This window comes from Mesoplodon densirostris, chromosome 9 (assembly GCF_025265405.1).
Source record: "Mesoplodon densirostris isolate mMesDen1 chromosome 9, mMesDen1 primary haplotype, whole genome shotgun sequence".
Classification (NCBI taxonomy): domain Eukaryota; kingdom Metazoa; phylum Chordata; class Mammalia; order Artiodactyla; family Ziphiidae; genus Mesoplodon; species Mesoplodon densirostris.
The window spans coordinates 98,107,733-98,130,563 of record NC_082669.1 but is presented as its reverse complement, the minus strand read 5'-3'; the positions used below and the strand labels follow the sequence as shown (position 1 = coordinate 98,130,563).

Here is a 22,831-nt window from a genome sequence, read left to right as displayed (position 1 = left end):
ACTCAATAGTGAAAGTACTTTATTTTCAGTCCTTAAATTTCACATGCCTTGAAACTATTATGTTTCTAAGAAGGTAAATTATTTGAAAACTCACACATCTGTGTAAGATGATTATATAAACAGAAGAGTGTAGTTATTTGGGTAAAAGTGTATGTATTTTTGTGTATTTAAAATATTCAGAGTGGCGCTTTAAGAGAGTTGAAATAGAATTACTAGAATGGGAGAAAAGAGTGTTTCTTTTAGACTTTATCTTGTAATTGCACATTTCAAAGCAGAAGTATTCAATTCATTTTACTGGTTGAAATGCATTCCTATTAATTAAGATGATTTTTCATTGGGTGCTTGGTAACCTGATTAGCTTTTTGGATTCTACACAGACCATAATCAGACCCTGTAAGTTGTATTTACTTCTGCCACAATTTTCTGCCATTACAGTTGTAAAGGGCCTTTCATGTTGAGTCTGTTTCTAAGTAATCTAAAACTTTTCAAGACAGTTCAAAGCATTATTCAGATGGAGGAATTGGGAGCCTAATTTGCTATGTGGTATGTAATCCAAAGATTTCAGTCTCCTGAACTTTAAGGAAAGCATAGCCCGCTTTCTTTTTGTTAATTGAAATTAAAATATGTAGGCTGTTTGATATTTATGAATTAGAAAAGCAAAAGGTTATTCAGTGAGAAAAGTTACATAGAGAAACTCCCAGGGTTGAAGTTGTACACATACCAGATAATCTTTTTTTTTTTTTAGAAAAAAGTAATATTAAATGTTTATTTTGATAACACATGTAAGTATAAGAACTAAAACTATCACACAGAATCACATGATCCATAACTAACTATATTTATATTTTGATGTGTTCCCTTTCAATTGCTTTATTTCCATGTTTTTAAATATGTAGGGAATCATATTATAAGTATATCCTACTCTTTCATTGTGTAACTATGTCTCAATTTATATAATAATTATTCCTTTATGAAAAGCTTCCTTTATGGAACTTTTAGGTTTCTCGATGTTTGGTGGTATAAAACGCTCCTGTAATTAACATAATGTCTATAAACCACAGTTAACATTTCAAATTATTTTCTTATGTCAAATCCCCAGGAGAGAAATGACTGATTCAATGGCATAAACATTTTAAAGCCTCTTAATAAAAATTATAAAACTGCTTTCTAGAAATTTGCCCAACAGCAATGTCTAAGAATACCTGATGGGAAGTGTTAGGAATTTAATACCCTACAGGTTCTGAAAATGTGTCATGGATAGAGACAAAAAGCTATTATAATATTACACTTGATGAAACAGAATGAGAGGATAAAATTAAATCCCTAGAAAGAAAGAAATTATGTTTTATACAGTCAATTATGTCCAACAAAAAAGAGTAAGACATGTTGTTTATCTTTATTTTTACCTTTTATGTCTTTTTGATTTTTTAAAAAAATGTCTGTATTTTTTGCATATTTTGATGGGCTGTTTATCTTTTATTGTTGAATTGCAGGTAATGTTTATATATTCTGAATACAAGTCTTTTGACAGATATATTTAGTGCAAATATGTTCTCAGTTTATTTTTATCTTTTTACTTTTTTAATGTTTCTTTTGATCAGCAGAAGTTTAAACATTCTTATGAATTCCAGTTTTAGGATGTAGGCATATTTCATGGTTGAGCTTTTTGTGTCCTTCTTAAATCATTGCTTACTCCAGGAAAGGTTGGGAAGATATTCTCCTTTGTCTTCTTCTTGAAGATTTATAGTGTTAGCTTTTATGTATAAGTATATGATTCAGCTCAAACTGTTGTGTATTCTGCAAAGTAGCTTCAAGGTTCATTTTTAAAGATACAATTATCCAAAACTTTGCAAGTTTCTTAATAACATCATGAGAGGTGAAATAAAAGAATCTTATTCATGATTTTTAAAAATACATTTATCCAGTTTTTTTCCAGCACTATTTTTTGAGTAGACTTCCCTTTTCTATAGAATTGTTTTGGTGCCTTTGCCTCTTGATTGTATGTGGGTCTTTTTCTGAACTCTATTGTTTCATTGATTTGTTTATCCTTATGCCACTTCCACACTGTGTTGATTGCTATAGATTTATTGTAAGTCTTCAACCTGGTAATATGAATCATTTCACTTTGCTTTTCTAAGGGTGTTAGGGTTATTCTACATCTTTTGAATTTGTGTATAGATTTTAGAATTAGTTTGTGTCTACATAAAACTGTTTGGATTTTAATTGGGATTGCATTGAATCTATAGGTAAATTTAGGAGAATTGGCATATTAACATTATTGAATGTTCTAATCTATAAGCATGATATATTTCTCCATTTATTTAGGTGTTCTTTAATTTCTCTTAGCAGTCTTTTATAGTTTCAGTGCACTTTTCAGGGCCTTGCATACCTTTTGTTAAATTCATTCCTAAGTATTTTAAATAGTATGATTTTAAATTTCACCTGTAATTATTATTGCTAATATATAGAAATAACTGATGTCTTTGTGTACACACACATGTAGATACTTATTTATTGACTTTGTCTTGCAGCTTTGCTAAATTCACTCATTAGTTCTAGTAGTTTTTGATATATACCTTAGGTTTTTTTGTCTACATAATTGTGTGGTCTGTGAATAGGACAGTTTTATTTCCATACACACCTTTTATTTTTCTTGCCTTATTGAATGAGCTGGCAATATGTTGAATAACTGTAGTAAGAATGAACATGCTTGCCTTCTTCCTGATTATAGGAGGAAGCATTCCATATTTCCTCATGAGGTATGCTGTTTGGTTGTTGTTGTTTTTTTTTTTTTTTTTTTTTGCGGTATGCGGGCCTCTCACTGTTGTGGCCTCTCCCGCTGCGGAGCACAGGCTCCGGACGCGCAGGCCCAGCGGCCATGGCTCACGGGCCCAGCCGCTCCGCGGCACATGGGATCCTCCCAGACCGGGGCACGAACCCGTATCCCCTGCATCGGCAGGCGGACTCCCAACCACTGCGCCACCAGGGAGGCCCTGTTGTTGTTTTTATAAAAGCCCTTTATGTAATTAAGTAATTATGATTCTATGTCAGTTTTCTGAGAGTTTTTTTAAGTCACAAATGAGTGATGTATTTAATCAAATGCTTTTTTTTTAATATATGGAAGTAACCTGATTTTTTCCTTTATTTTCTTTAGATCACAAATTCCATTCATTTTTTAAAAAAAATTACTCAGTTTGCATTTCTAAGTTAAGCCTCACTTGATGTATTATCATTTTTTATATGCTGGATTCAATTTACTAATATTTTGTTAAGCATTTTTGTGACTTATTATGAAAGATATTGGTCTATACATTTATTTTCTTGAAATATCCTTTATGGGTTTTGATATCAAGGTTATGCTGGCCCCGTAAATTGAGATAGGGATTGTCTGCTTTCTGAAAGAATTTTTATAAGATTGGTATTATTTTTTTCCTTAAGTATTTCATAGAATTTCCTAAAGAACTGTCTGGGCTTCAGATTTATTTGAGGCAAGAATAGATATAGAATTATTCACATTTTCTATTTCTTCTTCAGTCAGTTTTACTAAGTTGAATTTTTCAAGGAATTTGTCCACTTCATTGAAATTGTTAAGTCTATTGGCATAAAGTTGTTCACAGTGTTCTCTTATTATTTTTTTAATGTCTGTAAAATCCCCTCCTTTATTCTTGATGCAAGTAATTTGTTACAGACCTTTTTCTCTTATAATTTCATTTTTTCTCCCCTACTTTGTGCTATTTTTTTCATGTATTACACTTTGACATACATATAAACCCCACATTTCAATATTGATATTTTTGCTTTAAGCAGTCAGTTGTTATTTGAAGAAATTAAGAGGTGAAAGAACAGTTCATAGTCTTTTATGTATACTGACATATTCACCATCTCCAACTTTCTTCATTTCTTTCTGTTGATCAAAGATTTCATCTGGTATCATTTTGCTTGAGTTTGAAAGATTTCCTTTAGCATTTCTTATAGTACAGTTCTCTTGGCAGTAAATAATTTCAAATTTAATTTTTCTGAAATGTCTTTATTTTATCCTCATTTTTTTGAACTATATTCTTATGAATATAGAATACTGGGTTGACTGGTTTGTTTGTTGGCTTCTTCCAGCACTTTAAATATGTTGTTTCATTTTCTTCAGGCCTCCATGTTTTAAGGATGAACAGTCAGGTACCATTTGTATCATTATTCACCTGTTTATGTCTTTTTTTCTCTGTTTTTGAGACTTCTTTCTTTTAGTTTTAAGCCTCTATGTGTTTGTTTTACTTTTCTATCGCTTCTGTAAGCAAATTACCATGAGCAGTGGTTTAAGACCACACAAATGTAATATCATACAGTTTGGGAGATCAGAAGTCTAAGATGGATGGTTGGGCTGTGTTTCTTCCAGAGACTCTGGGGAAGAACCTACGTCCTTGTCTTTTTCAGCTTGTTGAGGTGGCCTACTTTTCCTGGCTCATGGCCCCACCTCACTCTGACCTCTGCTTCTATACTTACCTCTTGTTCTCTGACTCTCCCGCCTCCCTTCTTCCCTTATAAAGACCTTTGTGATGACATCAGGGCCCCCTCCCACAGATAATCCAAAATAATCTCCTATGTCAACATCCTTAATGTAATCATACCAGAAAGGGCTCTTTTGCCTTGTACGGTTTTCATAGTTTCTGGGCATTAGAATGTGGGCATATTTTTCCTGGTTGTTGTAATGGGCATTATTCTAACTTCCACATGGTTTTCTTTGTATTTATCCTGTTTTAGGTTCATCGATCTTTTTGGAACTGAAGGTTGACCTTTTATTTTTTTCCTACAAATTTGGAATATTTTCATCCATGTATTTTCTGCTCCATCCTTTTCTGCTCCTTCTGGCATTCAATTATGTGTACTTTAGATTGCTTGCTATTGCCTTATGGGTCTTGGGAAAAAAAATAAAACATTTTAGTCTCTGTTTTACAGATTATGTAATTTGTATTGTGCTGTTTTCATGTTCACTGACCCCTTTTTGCAGTGTCCAGTTTGCTCTTAAGTCCATTCAGTGATCATTTCAAAAATGTTTTCTCCCTCACGCATCATTTTCTTGCTTCTTTTCGTGTCTAATACAATTGATTATATGCTGGGTAGATGATATATTGTATGGCTTTTCTTTTACTGTGACCTAGTTGATACTGTTTCAGCATTATATTCTATTCAGTTCCCTTCTTGCTTCACAAAATCCAAAAACAAGTCTAGTATAAGGGATGGATGCTATTAGCCTAGTGTAAAAAAAAAATCAATAGGATGTGTTTCTTTCTAGGTTTATACAAATTTATTTGATCCCAGGATATGTTGTTGATTATATGACTACACTATATTAACTCTGTCATGATATTACAGATTTCAGAGGATTGATTGTTTATGGAAATAGCTTGAAAGCATGAAGATGATTTTTTCCCAATGTGCACCACTAAATTCCAGGCTACATCTCACTGTTGGCAGAAAAGCTGAACAGACCCCTTTTGTGGCTTTTTTGCCTCCCATGAACTCACCTTAATAGTGAATCTACCTCTATTGAACAAAACTGGAAAAAGACATAAGTATACTATAAAACCCAGTGAGAAGGAGTACTTAGGTTTCTTCATTATAAGAATTTTCATTTTTTCAAAAAATGTTCTTATTCATAGTAAGTAATAATTGCTGGATTAATTTTAATGAGCAGAAGGAAAGTTTTTCAAATAAAGCCTTTCCTTTTTACTGTTCTCTGCTTCATTGTAGATACTGGCTGTGCATTAGCATACAGCTAATATTTTCAAAGTTAGATGGCATGTGGTAGAATTTGAGGACATGAAATTATAGGTACAACCTAGAATCCTAAAATGCTAGTGCTAAAACAGACCATAGCAGCCTACCGAAACCTCATCAGTTAACATATAAAGAAACTGAATCTATGGAATTATTTTTGCCATAAATGTTACTCATATGGACAATAATTAAGTAAATAGTAATACTATTGCTGGCGGTATTTAGACTGCTTACAACATGTAGTACAGTAGGATTTTAAAATACACCCATGTCCAGAAATGTTAATATTTGATAAAATGGAAAAAAGCAGTAAAACTTAATGGCATTGCTTCGTGGCAGTAAAACAGCTTGTAAAAACTTGTATAGAAAAATATGCATTGACTGATGGTGCCACTGCAAATTACTTAAGTAAAATTTCTCATTTTGGGGACTAGGGTAGGGTGTCAGAGAGGGAAAATATCCCATGTGAGATAGTTCAATTGAGGGAATTTAGTACAGGGGACTAGTTACAGGATGTTAGAAGAACTGAAAAGAGGTAACCCATAGATAGCAATCCATGGATTAGCAATTACAGAAATGCTCTGCCACCTCCAGGTCTGGAGGGACAAAGGGAAAAGATGGTGTTATCAGCATTCAGCAGCCAGGGCCATTCAGCAGTGGTGGGACCTTGGACAAGTGGCCGCTGATGGGCTGCGCAGTGAGGGTCATCGGGCAGGAGCTGGGGCTCCAGAGAAGGGAATCAGACCACAAGAGTTGAGGTCACTGCTGGGGCTGCCTGTCTGTGCTGGAACCGTAGAGACAGGGATGGCCTGGGAAGAGTGCTTGCCAGTGGGAAATGGAAACAGAGGAGAATCAGCCACTGCCAGAGACACTGCTTGAAAAAAGAGAGCTAAGGAGAAACATACATACTTGCGCTCTCCTCTCTTTCTACTGGCTGATTTTTATATTAATATTTTTGTTTCTTGCTCCTAGTCCTTTAATACATCTGGGTTTAATATTTGTGTATGATGTGAGGTAGAATACTGATTTTATTTTTCTCTATTTTATTTTATTTATTATTATTATTATTATTATTATTTTTGCGGTATGCGGGCCTCTCACTATTGTGGCCTCTCCCGTTGCGGAGCACAGGCTCTGGATGCGCAGGCTCAGCGGCCATGGCTCACGGGCCCAGCCGCTCCGTGGCATGTGGGATCTTCCCGGACCGGGGCACGAACCCGTGTCCCCTGCATCGGCAGGCGGACTCTCAACCACTGCGCCACCAGGGAAACCCTATTTTTCTCTATTTTAGTGAGAAATATTCCCAGCACCATTTGCTAAATTATCCATCATTTCTCCAGTAATTTATAATCCCACATATTCTCTCCTCACACATATGAGTCTATTCTGCTCTCTCTATGCATTTCCTTTGACCTTTATGTCTTTTCTTATGCAAACACCTTTATTTGAATTACTATATCTTTGAATATTATATGACTCAATATTCAATAAGGATAATCTATTGTTCTTTATGTTTTCAAAATATTCTCAGCCATTTGTGAACCTTTATTCTTTGAAATTAATTATAGTATTAGTTTGACAAGATTCTTCAAAATAGTATTTCTCATATTCACTTGGAATTACATTGAATTTATGTATTAATTTGGAGGAAATTCATATTATTAGAGTATTAAATTGTCCCATCCATGACTATGGCGTGGTTCTCCATTTCTTTAAGGTGTTTTTTTTTATGTCTCCAGTAGTTTAAAATTTTTCTGCATAAAAGTCTTATTGCTTTATTGTTTTTGTTGATATTATAGATGACATCCTATTTTTTATTATATTTTTACTTAGTTATTGCTAGAGATGGGGAGCACTTGATTTTTTTTATGTTGATAGTGTACCTTTCTTACAAGGTTTAATTTTTTGCCTGTGAATTTTCTTGGACTTTTGATGTATGGGATGATATTAGTGGAAATATTACAAGGTTTGCTTTTTTTCTTCCATGGCTTTTTCCTCCAATTTTATTTCCTTGACTTATTATCCAATACTATGTTGAAAACTTTTGTTACTAGTGGATCATCTTGTCCCTTGAAAGGAATGCTTTGAATTTTCTTTATTCCAAATAATGTTTTCTCTAAGGATTTTGATAGATGACCTTTATCAGGTAAGTAAGTTGTGTTCTCTTCCTAGTTTTCTAACAATTGACCCTAAAAGGCACTGAACTTTATTATTTTTTCTGCATCTTTTGGGATGATAATGTGGTTTATCTCACTTAAACCACAGTATGGTGAAATTATAATAATGTGTTTTCTTTTTTATTTTATTTTTATTGAGGTATAGTTAATTTACAATGCTGTGTTAGTTTCAAGTGTACAGCAAAGTGTTTCAGTTATACATGATATATGTATACAAATATATTCTTTTTCAGATTCTTTTCCATTTTAGGTTATTACAAGATAATGAGTATAGTTCATTGTGCTCTACAGTAGGTCCTTGTTGTTTACCTGTTTTATATATAGTAGTGGGTATATGTTAATCTCAAACTCCTAATTTATCACCCCTCCCCTGCCCCCCACCTCCGCTATCCCTTTGGTAACCATAAGTTTGTTTTCTGTGTCTGTGAGTCTATTTCTGTTTTGTAAATAAATTCATTTTGTACCATTTTTTAAAGATGCCACAAATAAGTGCTATCATATGATATTTGTCTTTCTCTGACTTATTTCACTTAATATGATAATCTGTAGGTCCATCCATGTTGTTGTAAGTGGAATTATTTCATTCTTTGTTATTTTCTGATGTTGAAGTATTCTTAATTCTTGCAAAAACCCATAATGTATCACGATTTAGTTTTTATGTAACAGACCAGTAAAAGCAATTAGCTATTTTTTTAATGATTTTGGTATGTGTGATTATAAATATAATTTAGGTTAAAAGTTTGTTTTCTGCTGCTGCCCTTATCTGGTTTTGTTATTTCAGAAGCCATAGCATCATTTTCTAAAACAAGTTTTATTAGACACTGTCTTTCTATAAAACTTGGGTAGAATTACTTGTAAAACATCTAAGTCTACTTGGCACATTTTGGGGTTGGGGGTGGAATGAGTAATATTTTTGAAAACTTTCAATTTTTAAAACCAGTCTAATCTATCCAATTTCTGTATTTATTACACCAAATTTTGCAAATTATATTTTTTTCCAGAAATTTCTCTTATCTAGGTTTTCCAGTTTGTTATCATATAGATCTTTATAACATTCTTGTATGCCTTTTAAACTCTATTATATCTTATCCTCTCTTGTTTTATTTTTTAATAAAACAAAATAGTTTTCCATTTTTTGTTATTTGGTTTTACAAGACCACCTTGTTCGTCTTGAGAAAAAAACAAAAAACAAAACCCAGATTTTCGTATTGTTGATTATCTCCATTATTTACTGTCCATGTCACTGATAGCTGCCTTGGGCCTTTTGTTACAGGACTAGGACTAGGACTGGGAGTCAGGGGCCTCCAGCAGTCGGGAGAAAGGAGGGTTTGGAAGACTTGCTCTTATTTCTGTTCTGATTTCCCAACCCAGGGTTGTCTGTCCTGTCATCTGACAGCAAGTGGAATAAAAACTTGAGTAGTAAGAAGGAGGATGAGACTTAGATGGAGAATAGTATTCCGGGGAGGAGCATAGTGCAGAAAGTCAGAAAACCTCACGCCAGGGACTTCTCTGGCGGTCCAGTGGTTAAAACTTTGCCTTCCAGTGCAGGGGGTGTGGGTTCGATCCCTGGTCAGGGAGCTAAGATCCCACATGCCTTGCAGCCAAAAAACCAAAACATAAAACAGAAGCAATATTGTAACAAATTCAGTAAAAACTTTTAAAAAAATGGTCCACATCAAAAAAATCTTTAAAAGAAAGAAAGAAAGAAAGAAAGAAAACCTCACACCTTAACTGTGGACTGAAAGAAAGTTATTATAATGACTTTAGGACAATAAATGGCAATGGAAACACTTAGTTCAGGGGCTGTCTTTGTTTTCCTCCTAAGTCATATACTACCAGAAAGGCAATATTTGAAGTTTTCACAAGAGTATAATACATGCTAGGTTGAACAGACAATTGAATATCTGTCATTAGTACGCCAATGTATTCTTATCAGTAAATGACTCATTCTAGCAAATGCTGGGGATGATTATGGTTATTAGGGCCTGTGCCTTATAGGATGTTAAGTCTAGATTAATCTGAATGATGAAAAATAACTATTTCTAGTAAGAATTTAAAAAGTTACCTTTAACTTGTTCCAAAAATAAGTGTTTTTGTGCTAACAATAATAGAACTGTCTTTATTCTGGAAAGCTAATTACTATAATTCCTCTTGTGCCTGTTCAGAGATCTTGGATTGATTCTGAAATGCCAGTGGAACTGCCACTGACAGCTATTTACCTCTGTTTATTGTCTTTGCTGTTAATCTATCACCGAGGCTGAGAATATGGCTTGAATGTTCTCTACAGTACTGTGGAAGCCTTCTGATACCGAAGTGTTCGAAAGTATTTAAGCAATTTTCAGTCCTGTCAAACCCAGAGGAATAAGTTCATACTTAGCAGGTTCTGCATTTTTATTTGTCATTAGGCCTAGTCAAGACTGGGAGAAAAAAGAAGAAGAAAATGGTATTTCCTCTATGGATGAAGGGATACAGTATGGTCAGATAAATATTGCCCTGAGAAGTACTTGTTGAAGGCAAGGGAAATATTTTGGAAAAGTTCGGGAGATGAGTTAGTGGCTCAAGTCCATAGATTAACTTAAATGAGTCATTTAAGTGCAGCCAGAAAAACCTTAAGCTGAGTAACAGAGGATCGGGTAATAGGCCAGAAAGAATTTTAGTAAATTCTCACCTCATTCTCCTCTGCCTCCTTGTTCTACTAATTGAATAAAATTGTATGTAAAATTCACAACTGAGTGCTCTTTAACATCAAAGGTGTTCAATAATGAAGTATGTTCTTTACTTTTCCGTTTTTATTCTACTTTCTTTCCTCCTTTCTATCCCTTTGTGTTCCTTTTCTCTTTGCATTCATACATAATCAGATTTCTGTTGTTCACATTAATGCAAGTGCAAAAGTAGTTCAAAGTATCAGATAAACACAACTATCTGGGAACCAAATTAGTGGAAATTGACTTCACAAATCTCAGTTAACCAAGTTTTTTCCCCATTCATAAGATAGAGAGGAGACATATGGAAACAAGCTGATAATATATAGGTTTTCCTTTTTCTTTTTAAGTCAATCTTTTAGATTTTGAGCTAGAGTTAGTATTAACTTCTTTTAAAAGTTTGTTTACTTCATTAAAAATTAATACTCAAAATGTATTATCATAAAGCCTTACTGAACAACTGTTAGCAGTATCTACTAAAGTTAAAAAAAAACTTACAGCATAGCAATTGTACTCATCTTATGTACCACAAGAGGGTATGTATCCACCAAGAGATAGACACAAGAAAGTTTATATCATTAATAGCCCCAAACTGGAAACAGCCAGATGTTTACCAGCAGAAGAGTAGGTAAATACACTTTTCTGTTACTCAAAAATAATGATGAGCAAAAGATGTCAGACACAAAAGGGTACATATTGTATGATTCATCTTATATGAAGTTCAAGTTCAAACAAATTGAATCTATGGTATAGAAGTCAGAATAGTAGTTACTAATTGGTTGGTGAGAGGAGTATAGATTGGGCAGGGACGTATGGAAACCTTCTGGTTGCTATAAACTGCCTGAAGCTTGATCTGGATGGAGATTTACATATGTGTATAAAAATGTCCATCAAACTGTATAAGACAATTTGGGCACTATCTGTATGCATAACCGAACATATTGTTTGATTTTAGTTCATCCCTAAAAGGATAAGTGATACTAAAATATATATTAATTTTTTTTTTTTTTTTTTTTTTTTTTTTTTTTTTTTACTAAGGCAGAGAAATTATGCTACTTTGTTGCAGAATTTTAATGTTGGGTTGACTTTTCATTTTGTGGCTATTGTAGTGAACTGAGCTTGTACTGTGTTTGATTTTGATCCTCAAAGCTGCTTTACTCTTCAGAATGTTTTCAATTGAGGATTATTATTTTGCATTTCATTGATCTTACACAGATTTGAAGTAGTTTGAGGAGGTTTTAGGTAAAAAGGAAAAGCTTGCCTAAAGTTTGAAAATTTTTCTAAGGATGGGTTGCATATTTAAATATAATATATTTAATATGTAATATATAACTATATATTATAATTATATATAAATATATTTATATAGTAAGTGTAGCATGGAAGCTGTCTTAAACCATGTATTTTATCTTTTTTATATTCATTTTACTCTATGTACATTGGTTATTTAATGGGAGTAGATAACACAAAGAGCTTTTGTATTAAACTGATGGTTAATTTAAGGCTGAAAATACATAAAAGCAAAAAATGGCTATCAGTGAGGATTTGTGATCAGGCCATCAAAATTTAGATATTTCAGTTTATGCGTATTAATGATTTATCCAAGGTTTCCCACTTTACTCATGGCTAACAGCTTTCAGTAAGTATTTTTCAAAGGCCTTTTGATTATAGGCAGTGGGCTTGGGGTTTCTAGGTTTCCTGAGCAACTCTTCAGCACTAACCTCTTGCTTCCTTTTGCCTCTTGTTTTTATAGGCTGCCCTGCAAGTGGGGGGCCACGGAGAAAGGCTGCACCAGTGTCGGGAGGTCATGCTGCTAACTTACAAATCCATCCCCATGCAAGTGGATGGGGAGCCCTGTAGGTTGGCCCCGGCTATGATTCGGATCTCGTTGAGGAATCAGGCCAACATGGTACAGAAGAGCAAGAGAAGGACGTCCATGCCTTTACTCAATGAGTGAGTCTACCCTTGCCCACCTTTGTGAACATGGAGACCGTGGAGAGGAGGGCACTGAGCATGTGCATGATCAGGGGCCTCCCTGTGCTGGGAAAGGAGACAAGTCTGGGAAACTCAGCAGCTCCTTGGTCTCTCACACATATTTCTTCTTCATGTTTACTATACGGTGACCACACCTTTCTTTCAGAAGTTATTGTTGTATGATGTGTTAGAGTGATGATGCTTTTTCACTGACCCCTTGAGCATAGACTTACTGGGACCAGCAGAAAATCACTGAGTGATTCAGGGTCGTAAAACGTGTCCTGTTGAATGGGTTCTGTTTTGTTTAAGAAGGCGGGCTGTTGGCCTCCTCTTTTCCCTGGTCACTTGGAGAGTGTTGGTTTCTCCAGGTGCAGGAGGTCGGCAGAGCTAGCTTTGGCTCCCCTCTCTCCACATTGTATCCCCTTTTGCCCTTCCCCAATGCTCCCTTCTTGGGGTCCTGTGTACTCTGATGCTTCAACTCAATTTTGCCATTCTGGGTGGCATCCTATTGTCTAGATGAAACTTGACCCACGACTCAATGCCTAAACAAAATGTATCCCTCCTGGACCCTTTCCTTTCTTGGATGTTTTGATAAACTGATTAGGACAAGGTGATAAATGACTAGATATTTTGAGTGCATTTTATAGAGTCCCTTAATCTAATTTCGATTGGAATGTCTTTTTGGGGTTGGAGAAAGGGATGGAGAAAGATGGGGATTTGGGGTATCTTTTAGAGTATCTTTTATATATCATGCACCTATGGCTGACCCGACTCAAGGTAAGGACGTTTTAGGGTTCAGCCTTGGGCCATTCTTCTGTCACAGCGAGGGTCCCTCCAAGGTGCTCCTCCTACTTGTGGCCTGTGATGCATGGTTACCTATTTGTACTGAATGGCTGGCTTCCTCTAGTGCCTGTGAAGGAAGGGCATGCTTCGCCATGTATTTATTGAGTCAATGTGACAAGTACAGAAGTGCCTAGAATGAACCAATGACACAGGCGTCATCGCTCCCTGCCAAAGCTTCACCTCTCTTTCTGAGATGGCAGATGTTGAAGAACAGCATTCGACAGGGCTCGTGAAGAGTTTTAGTTTTTAGTGTCTGCTTCTAAGCTTGAAGCTGGGGCGAGGGATCTTCTCTCCTCTGCATCCTCCTTTTCCAGAGTCAATCTGGGCTCCCCCAGCACTTTTCCTGGATCGTTATCCAGAGGACTTGTTTAGTTGCCTTTTTCATTTTTTTTAGATTTTGCAGCTAGGGAAACTCTTAGCCCATTTCTGCTGCTTTCTCTATCCTCTGCCTTTACCACTATTAGGTTGAATATACACTTTGTGAGTTTCAGGCAGTGTGTCAGCAATAGTATATGGTTGACCATATTCTCTCCTGAAACATTAGAGTTAAGCCATGAACTACTGGTTTAAGAGAAAGTTCTGAACTACTAAGTGAAAAGCCCTCTCTGAGATAGTCCAGGTTGTTTTGGATCACTTGTAGATCGTTTGTTAACAGAGCTAAAAATTCTTAATATCTACAGGGAAACAGCTCCCATTTTCATGCCTGGTGCTTCTACGCTTAATAACCTTATGAGACATGAAATTGTTTTCGGATGTTTAGTTTCAAACAGTTTTTGCCCTTGAGAAAGAATTTGTATTTGTCAGAAACTGTATTAAGAATTTATCGGGGCTTTCTTCTCGTATAAAAACAAATGGAAAGAGTTGTTTTCTTTTTGTACACATGGCACATATGACAGATGATGTGACTTCATAGATTTAGCCGGGAGGGTGTTCAAGAAGCAGCCTCAACTCAAAAATGCAGTTATTTCCCACCAGGGGGCAGTGGTGTCTCCATCCAAGCAGCCTCAGGCCGTAGGAAAGACTTGTGTGAAATGGCAGCAATAATATTCTGTCCATTTCTTAAAAGGACACATATAAATCTTAAAGATGAGCCAAGATCTTTATTACAACTTATTATTAAACTTATCATTCAACACATTTTTAGAAAATCTCTCACCACTACTCTTTTTCACCCTCTGTAATTAGATTGCTTCTTTCTATTTCAGTAGAAATCTTTGTTTGGAAATCTAACTGCTTCCACTGGATTTCCAAGTGGAGTTTCCAGTTTAAGGGCGGCCTGGCCACTAATATCTTCTTAGAAGTTTTCTTCCACCTTCTGAGCGCTCCAAGCTTTTCTCTGTTTAGGCCACAGTGTGCAAAGTTCACTATTGCAGCCAAGGCAGAAAGAGATTATTGAAAGATAATTCTTTCTTCCTTCCTTCCTTCCTTCCTTTATTTATTTATTTTTGCAGTACGCGGGCCTCTCCCGTTGCGGAGCACAGGCTCCGGACGCGCAGGCTCAGCGGCCATGGCTCACGGGCCCAGCCGCTCCGCGGCATGTGGGATCTTCCCGGACCGGGGCACGAACCCGTGTCCCCTGCATCGTCAGGCGGACTCCCAACCACTGCGCCACCAGGGAAGCCCTTTCCTTCCTTTATTTTTAACATCCTTCTTTCCCTTTTTTTCCTTTCTCTCTTTCTTACTTTTTACTGTTTCTTCATCATTTACATGCCTTCTTTTTGAAGAAAGAGAGCTGTTTTAGTTTAAAAACTTGTGTGTATCTGTGTTAGGGGGAAGGGAGTTTCTCAGTCAGAAAGGGGTAGCTTTTCAATTCATCTTAAGGACTTATCCCCCTTTCACATAGCATGTTAACATGAATATTTGAGATTTTAGGGCTGTGGCCCCTCTTTCTGCTGAAATGCTGGTGTTCCTCATAGATTTGCCCCTTCTCTGGGAAATCACATCTGCAGCACAAGTTCCCTCTATGACTGATAAGCTAGTGTGTCTCAGATCTGTGTCTTCAGACCAGGCTTTCTTCTAAAACCTGAAGACTCATACCCACATATCTTAGTTGACATCTTTATCTGCATATCTCATAGTCACCTCCACTTTTACACGTCCCCTGCATTGTTTGAACTCTTCCTTCTGTTTATTTCCCACATCTTTAACTCTCACACCATCTTTCCCCTGTGCTAGTAACACAGCCTCAGTTGCGGAGCCGTATTCATTACCTCTCGTCAGCATCGCTAAAATAGGCTCAATTCATTTCCTTGTTTCCAGTGTTGCTGCCTTTCACACTGTGTCTTTTCCAATAGACTGGTTAGAATGAGCTTTCTAAAAATGTAAAACCTATATTCCTTGGCTTTACCGACCTTTTTGATCATCGCCTTGGTCCTCTCTTTCCTATGCTCCAGAGCATATTGCTATTTCTGGAGCAGTACGGCCTGTCTCGTGTATCATTATTTTTTTGCCCTCCAGTTGCTCTTCTCGAGGTGTCCTCCTCACCCGCTTTCATCCCCTAGCCCCTGCTCAAGTTCAAACTCCATCGAAATATCACTTTCCCTAAGAATCCTTTTCTATCTGCTTCTAGCCATTAAATACACCACTCAGCGCTCCTATAGTATTCTCGTTACTTCTCTCACACCATTGATCAAAACCAGTGTAATGATTGGTTTGCTTGTCTCCCCTGCTCTGTGGGGAGACCCTGGGGTTTTCCTCATAGGGTCGCCCATGCCTGCTAGTGTGTCTGAGACTTACGGTTACATGTTGAACAAGGGACTCGCACGTGGATCGGTTCTATAATGTCCTATCTGTTACGTTTCTCAGAAATTGTTTCTAAAATAACAAATCTAAAACCTCGTGAATATAAAAATAATATAGGAAATGTCTTGGTCACATTTTATGGCAGAAGTGGAAGATATATACTTAAGAATTTCAAGATCTGGTGCACATGGATGGCTGGAAGAATTCCCATGAGAAACAGCTAAATAGGAAGCTTTCATGATGCCACTGGATCTTCATGTATGCGAAAAGGAAAAAAAAAATTTCTAAAAAAATTTCTTGGCTTATGATTCTATTTGCTATTACTGTATATAAACTGAAAGGCTAGGCCTGTTATGTTCACTCTCCCCTCCCCTCTCCACCCCATTGGTACAGGAGCATATGTCATTTATGGCTTATGAATCTACTTGAAATATGACTCCAGTAAATATCTTCCCCCCTAAAAGTAATAGAGCAGATTTGTTTAGGTTCATATTCATGTACTAGTAACATGATAGCCAGATAAATTTGATTATGTTCTCTATTTGAAAGTCACTTTTGAGGGAGACCAGAAATTCTACATTAGGTGGCGTAGGAAGATCTCAGCCTGAGTTCACTAGCAATTAAGACAGCATTGGTAAGGGTGATTGTATTATCCAAGGGCAAGATTTCTAGTTGGCAAACTTTGGGCAACCGACTTCCACCATCCTGGGCTGCTGAGAAGTATCATTGGTTCTAACTGATAGCCCTTTGAGGATGACAAGGAGTTAATTCATGGGTGGCTTTATATGAGAACTTATGTACCCAGTGGAAAAGAGGGCTGGCGGGGGGGCGGGCTACGTCTATTGCGGTTATAGTGGAACTGTTCAAATGGTCTAAGAGAGTAGAGAGAATAATGATGTAAAAGTGACAGGAAATTTGGGGTTTAGTTTCTTCAGTTCCACATTTTGTCTTTTCTGGTAGCCATCGAAGACCCTCTCCTTTATAAGAGAAGGGAGAGCAGAGAGAAGTCTATGGTTTCACTCCTCTACCAAGAATATGAGTGGAATTACAGCATCACTGTGATAAAATTAGGCTTTCTTGGTATTACCTTCGGATTTCTTAGAAAGCCTTCTCTGTTTAACTGAAGGAAGTTAAAGATTTTTTTAAAGACGGTTGTCTTTTGACACGAATTTTCCAACAAAGCCCCGGAATCATGAGGACTATGTTAAAGGATTCAGTTTACCTTGATTCTGCTCTGAGTTGACGGTGCCAGCCTACCACCGGTGTGTGTGTGTGTGTGTGTGTGTGTGTGTGTGTGTGTGTGTGTGTGTGTGTGCGCACAGATGGATGCCCAGTGAGACCTAGAGCCGGAGAGCACCGTGGTAACCCTCTGCCCCGCAGCCCCACGCAGCATCCGCGCGCCTCCAGCATCTGCCGGCGCCCCGCCTCGTGCTCCAGTCTGTGGCTTGCCTGAGAGCCGGCCCTGCCATGTGTCCTGTTGGCTTCGTCGCTATCACTGGCTTCTTGATTATTTCCGTGGCTGGCTTGATTTTCTTTTTCTTTTCATTTACTGTTTGTTGATGCGCTCATTTAATTTCTGTTTAAATTTTGTGTGTCTCTCTTTCTCTCTCCTGGCTTTGTTCCCCTGTCTGTCCACGCTGTTTTGCTGACTGTCTTCGCTGCTCATTCCCTGCTGCCTCTAGTATCCATCAGGTGCAAGCTGCGGACCTGCGGAGAGTGTCTGCACCCCCAGGCTCCTTCACCATGTGAGTACAAAGCCGTCCCGTTTTTACATTGTGCCTCTCACCTTCATCTCCTCCTCAGGGCCAGACTACCTGCACCCTCTCCCTTCACAGGTCTGCTTCTTAAGACAGAGAAACAACTCACTGTAATTGTCTGCTTTAGCCCTTCTTTGATTTGAGATGCAGCTGTGAAATTCTTGGTGTTCTATCTGTCTCAGTCCTCTGAGTTCACAGTTTAATTTTTTGATTAGGTACTTTAGGGTCCAGAGTTGCATGGGGTTGTATAAAATTCCATACTAAGCATTGGTTTCTATGGAAAGTCTGTAAACCCATTAGACCATTCCATTATCTATGGCTCAGGGATGACCTTGAAGAAGCTCCCGCTGCACTTGATTCTGTGGACGGACCCCTGAACTTATGCGTGGAGCTTTGATTGTAGGTACGTGCATCTGTGGATTTTTCTGGGTTGAGGATCCATAGTTATAATAAAAGATCAATGACCCAAAGTTGTTAATGAGTTAGCAAAGTGCAATTTGTACATAGTAGTTTGTACTTAACACACTCTATGCTTTTATATTTTTCTGGTGAAAAACAGAAAGAAAATGTTTTTTAGCGCTTCACTTCAGGACTTTTTTTATGCTGTTGCCTCTGTCTTGCCCTTCTTTCTTTTCTCTGTCTTACATATACTTTTGTTATGTTTCAGGTACTGTTACAGGTACTTTACACAGGTTGACTAACTTACTCCCCCAACCACCTTACTGCCATATGTGGTATTATTATCTCCGTGTTAATACATGAGGAATCTGATGCACAGAGAAGTTGAGTAATTTGACGAAGGTCACACAGCTAATAAGTGGTAGACTGGGATTCATACTCCCGCAGCCTGGTTTCAAAATTCATGCTCATAACAATTTATAATCTACTGCTTTTCATCTATCAGTGTCCTATGTATTTCTCAGAGCCCAGCTGAATAACTGCCTTTTCTAAGAATTGTACCTTGATTCTTGCTGGCAGAACTAGTTGCATCCTCACTGGAGTTCACTATTTATACTATTATTGTACTTATTATAGTTCTCAAGGTATAATCGATCGGTGCTAATTATATTAGCTGTATATCTGTGTGCATCCCACACTACACTTAGGCCACTTGAAATCATTTGCAGTATCTTCTTATGACCCTTTGTGTTCCCAGCCATGATCACAGACCTTAACACAAAGTATTCTGAAACTAAACAGAATTGTTGGTTGGTTGGTAGAATGAATGAATGAAAGAATGCATGTCTAAATAGAATTCTGCAGGGTATTTGTAGTTTTTTAAGGAACGTCCATACTGTGCTCCATAGTGGCTGTACCAATTCACATTCCCACCAGCAGTGCAAGAGAGTTCCCTTTTCTCCACACCCTCTCCAGCATTTATTGTTTCTAGATTTTTTGATGATGGCCATTCTGACTGGTGTGAAATGATATCTCATTGTAGTTTTGATTTGCATTTCTCTAATGATTAATGACGTTGAGCATTCTTTCATGTGTTTGTTGGCAATATTTAACATCTAGGGATATGCAAAGTAATTCCTAAAGTTCAGTTATGTATCATTTTACTTTCAACCCTAGTCTTGTGGATACACGTTTATTTACTCATTTATGACAAAATATTTTTCCAAAAATATTATTTTGTACTTGCTCTGTGTCAGACACTGTTTTCTGCTTTGTATTTAGTGGTGAGCACAACAGCTCTATACCTTCATGGAACTTAAAATTGAGCGGTCAAAGAATCAGTAAGAAAATAACATTTAATTTCCAATTTGGAGGCTATTGCTGGGGTATATTACATAAACCCCATAAGGCCTGTTCAATAAATTTGAGTCCAAAGAATGGCTCTCAGTGACCATTATTTTCAGCAGCTCTATTGATAGAGTTCAAGGAATTGAGAGTATCAACAATAGGAGTCCAGGTGGTATTTGTCATATTTCTATCACCTTTTAAGTTTTAGTTGTGTTTAAGTTTTCATCATATAATTTGAATGAGGTTCGTTTTTTCTTTTTCCAGGTGTGTAAGCTATAGTAAGGTGAACTGTCATGTTTGTTTTCATGGCATGTAACAGGCAGTCCACCTAGATGTGGCCACTTAAAACTTGAATATTTATCTAAAATATTTTATATTTGTATGTGCTATATTAATTACTGCATGTTATAGATTTTATGTCTCTATATAACTGATGAAAGATTTATATAATAAAAATTAAATTAGAGTATTATTTTAAAAATTCAATAACAGAACTCTGTCAAATAGAGCAAGGAACACAGAGAAAAATCCAAGCACAATGAGTATTGTATTTATATCTTATGACAGTGGCAACTTAGCTTAGACCTACTCTCATGCTGCTATCGCGGAAGTGTTTAAGAATCACATTAACCTTGCTCTGGTCCTCATGAAAGTCAGGACTCCAGTATCTTGAGCTAAACTTTGTCTGACTTTTTTTTTTTTTCTTTTAACTCTTGGATCAGCCATTCTCTGCTCAAAACAACTCTTTTTCTCCCAGAGGATCTTTCCTTTGGGAAAGCCTCTCTTTCTGCTGTTCCTAAAGTAAAGTTGCTTTTCTAAAGCAATTTAAATTATCCTTTCTCTCTAGCTTTCTAATGACTTTTTTAACTAGGGAGGGAGTCATGGTCTTGACAACATAATGCATAAATTATTAGGAATGGCAACATACTATTAACGTCTGCGTACATGGGAAATTTCAGCTTTACACAAAGAAGAATCTTGAAACTTTCATTTTGATCATATATGACCACATATGAATGCTAAATTTTAATCAAAGGGATTTAGTGGCTTCATCCAATAGAACAAAATAAAGTAAATAGAATATTTCACCACAAATGTTATGTACTATAGCTTTTTTTTTTTGACGTCAGAGAAGAGTTATAATTTCCAGACTTGGCATATGACATAATTTGTAATCTGGCCATTCTTACTTTCTTTTTTTTCTTTTTTATTGAGATATAATTGACATATAACATTGTATCAATTTCATATGTAAACATAATGATTCAGTGTTTGTGTATATTGTGAAATGATCATCATAGTAAGTTAGTTAATATCCATCACCACGTGTAGTTACAATAGTTTTTTCTTGTGATGAGAGCTTTTAAGATCTCTCTTAGCAACTTTCAGATAGTCAATACCTATAGTCACCATGCTGTACATTACATCCCCAAGACTTATTTATTTTATAATGGTATTATTTTATATTTATTATTATAATAAGTATTTTATATTTATAATTTTATAATGTTATTTATAAAGGTATTATTATATAGTACCTTTTAACCCCCTTCACTCATTTCACCCTTGTCTCCCCAGTGTTGCTCAAAGAATTATTAGACCAGCACCTCAATTAATAAATTCATTATCATTAAGTGACTTCATAGTAGAATCCTCATTGAAGACTACATACATGCCCTGTATCTCATAAATCATGAATATTCACATTAAATGGTCATGCTCAAAAAGCCCCAAAAGGTGTGTAACTGTAAAATGAGTCTCTGGAACGCTTTCAACTTTTAGTATTGCTTTTCATTAAGTTCTCTTTCCCTCCTGCTCTTCCCCTACCAAAATGAAATAATGTGAACTGTTTACATCTAATTTATTCATTTTTCATCTTTCAAAAATATTATTCAGTGTCTGCTTTAGATATCAGATACTCTGTGGGATACTGGAGATAAGAGATTAGAAAGCTAAGGTTTCTGCCTTGGAGAAATGGACACACCAGGAACCAGACCCACTTGTGTTGCCTACAGTACAATTACAACGCAGTGTGACAAGCATCCAAATAGAAACTCTGGTTGTACTTTCATGTGAATAACTTTTTTTTGACTCTTTATTATATTTGTTTTTGTCTTTTAGTAATTAAAATTAATATAGGTTCAAATTGACTTTTGTGATATATATTTCTCACTTTTAAGACATATGGATTCATATAACTAGCACCATAATCAGGATACAAAATGGTTCTATCACCCTAAAAAACCTGCTTTGTAATCTATGCCCTTGTAATCTATTACCCCCTAATCTCTGCATCTCTCATCTCAATCTCTGGCAACCACTGATTGCTACAGTTTTGTATTTTAGAGAATGCCCTATAAATGGAATCATACAATATACAACCCTTAAAACTGTTTTCTTTGAGTGAACATAACATCTTTGATGTTTATGAGAGTTGCTGCATCTATCTTTCCTTTTTGTTGCTGAATAGTATTTCATTGTATGGATGTTTCTGTTTATTTACCTAATAACCCAGAAGGACATCTGGGTTATTTCCAGTTTTGGATGATTCTGAATAGAGCTGCATAAACCTTGATGAACAGGTTTTGTGTGAACATAAGTTTTCATTTCTGTAGGTTAAACACCTAGGAGGGAATCCAGGGTCATATGGTAACTTCATAAGAAACTGACAAACTGTTTTCCAGAGTGGTCATATCATTTTGCATTTGCACCAGCAATGTATGAGAGTTCCTGGTGTTCCACATCTCTGTCAGCACTTGGTAATGTCAATATTTTTACATTTTAATCATTCTAATATGAGTGTCTTTTCATGTGATTATTTGCCATCTTTTATACATTCTCTGGTGAAGCATTCTCAAGTCTTTTGCCCATTTCTTAAACTGCACTGTTTGTTTTCTTCCTGTTGAGTTTTGAGTTTGTCATGTATTCCGGATCCAAGCCTTTGTTAGATATGTGCTTTGCTTAATCATTTCTTTGTTCTAGAAGGCAGTTGACTCAATTTTCAGGCCACAATTTCTGACTCCTCTTCTGAGGATAGTAGCTATAGTGTCAGTTGTGTTTTCAGAGACTTTGCAGTGCTATTCCTGTCTGTCTGGTGTGTACCCCTCCAAGTTGCAGGACA

General features: G+C 36.4%; 1 protein-coding gene across 2 annotated transcripts in view; it reads left to right on the top strand.

Moving 5' to 3' along the window:
• The window catches only part of DGKI (diacylglycerol kinase iota), a 466,299-nt gene that overhangs the window by 297,791 nt on the left and 145,677 nt on the right, over positions 1-22,831 (top strand). The window contains exons 20-21 of one of the 2 annotated variants that reach the window (XM_060107764.1): positions 12,402-12,601; positions 17,890-17,952. In XM_060107764.1, the coding sequence (XP_059963747.1) occupies positions 12,402-12,601; positions 17,890-17,952 (263 nt within the window). The remainder of the gene's footprint in view (positions 1-12,401; positions 12,602-17,889; positions 17,953-22,831) is intronic. The other variant, XM_060107765.1, reaches the window with a different exon arrangement.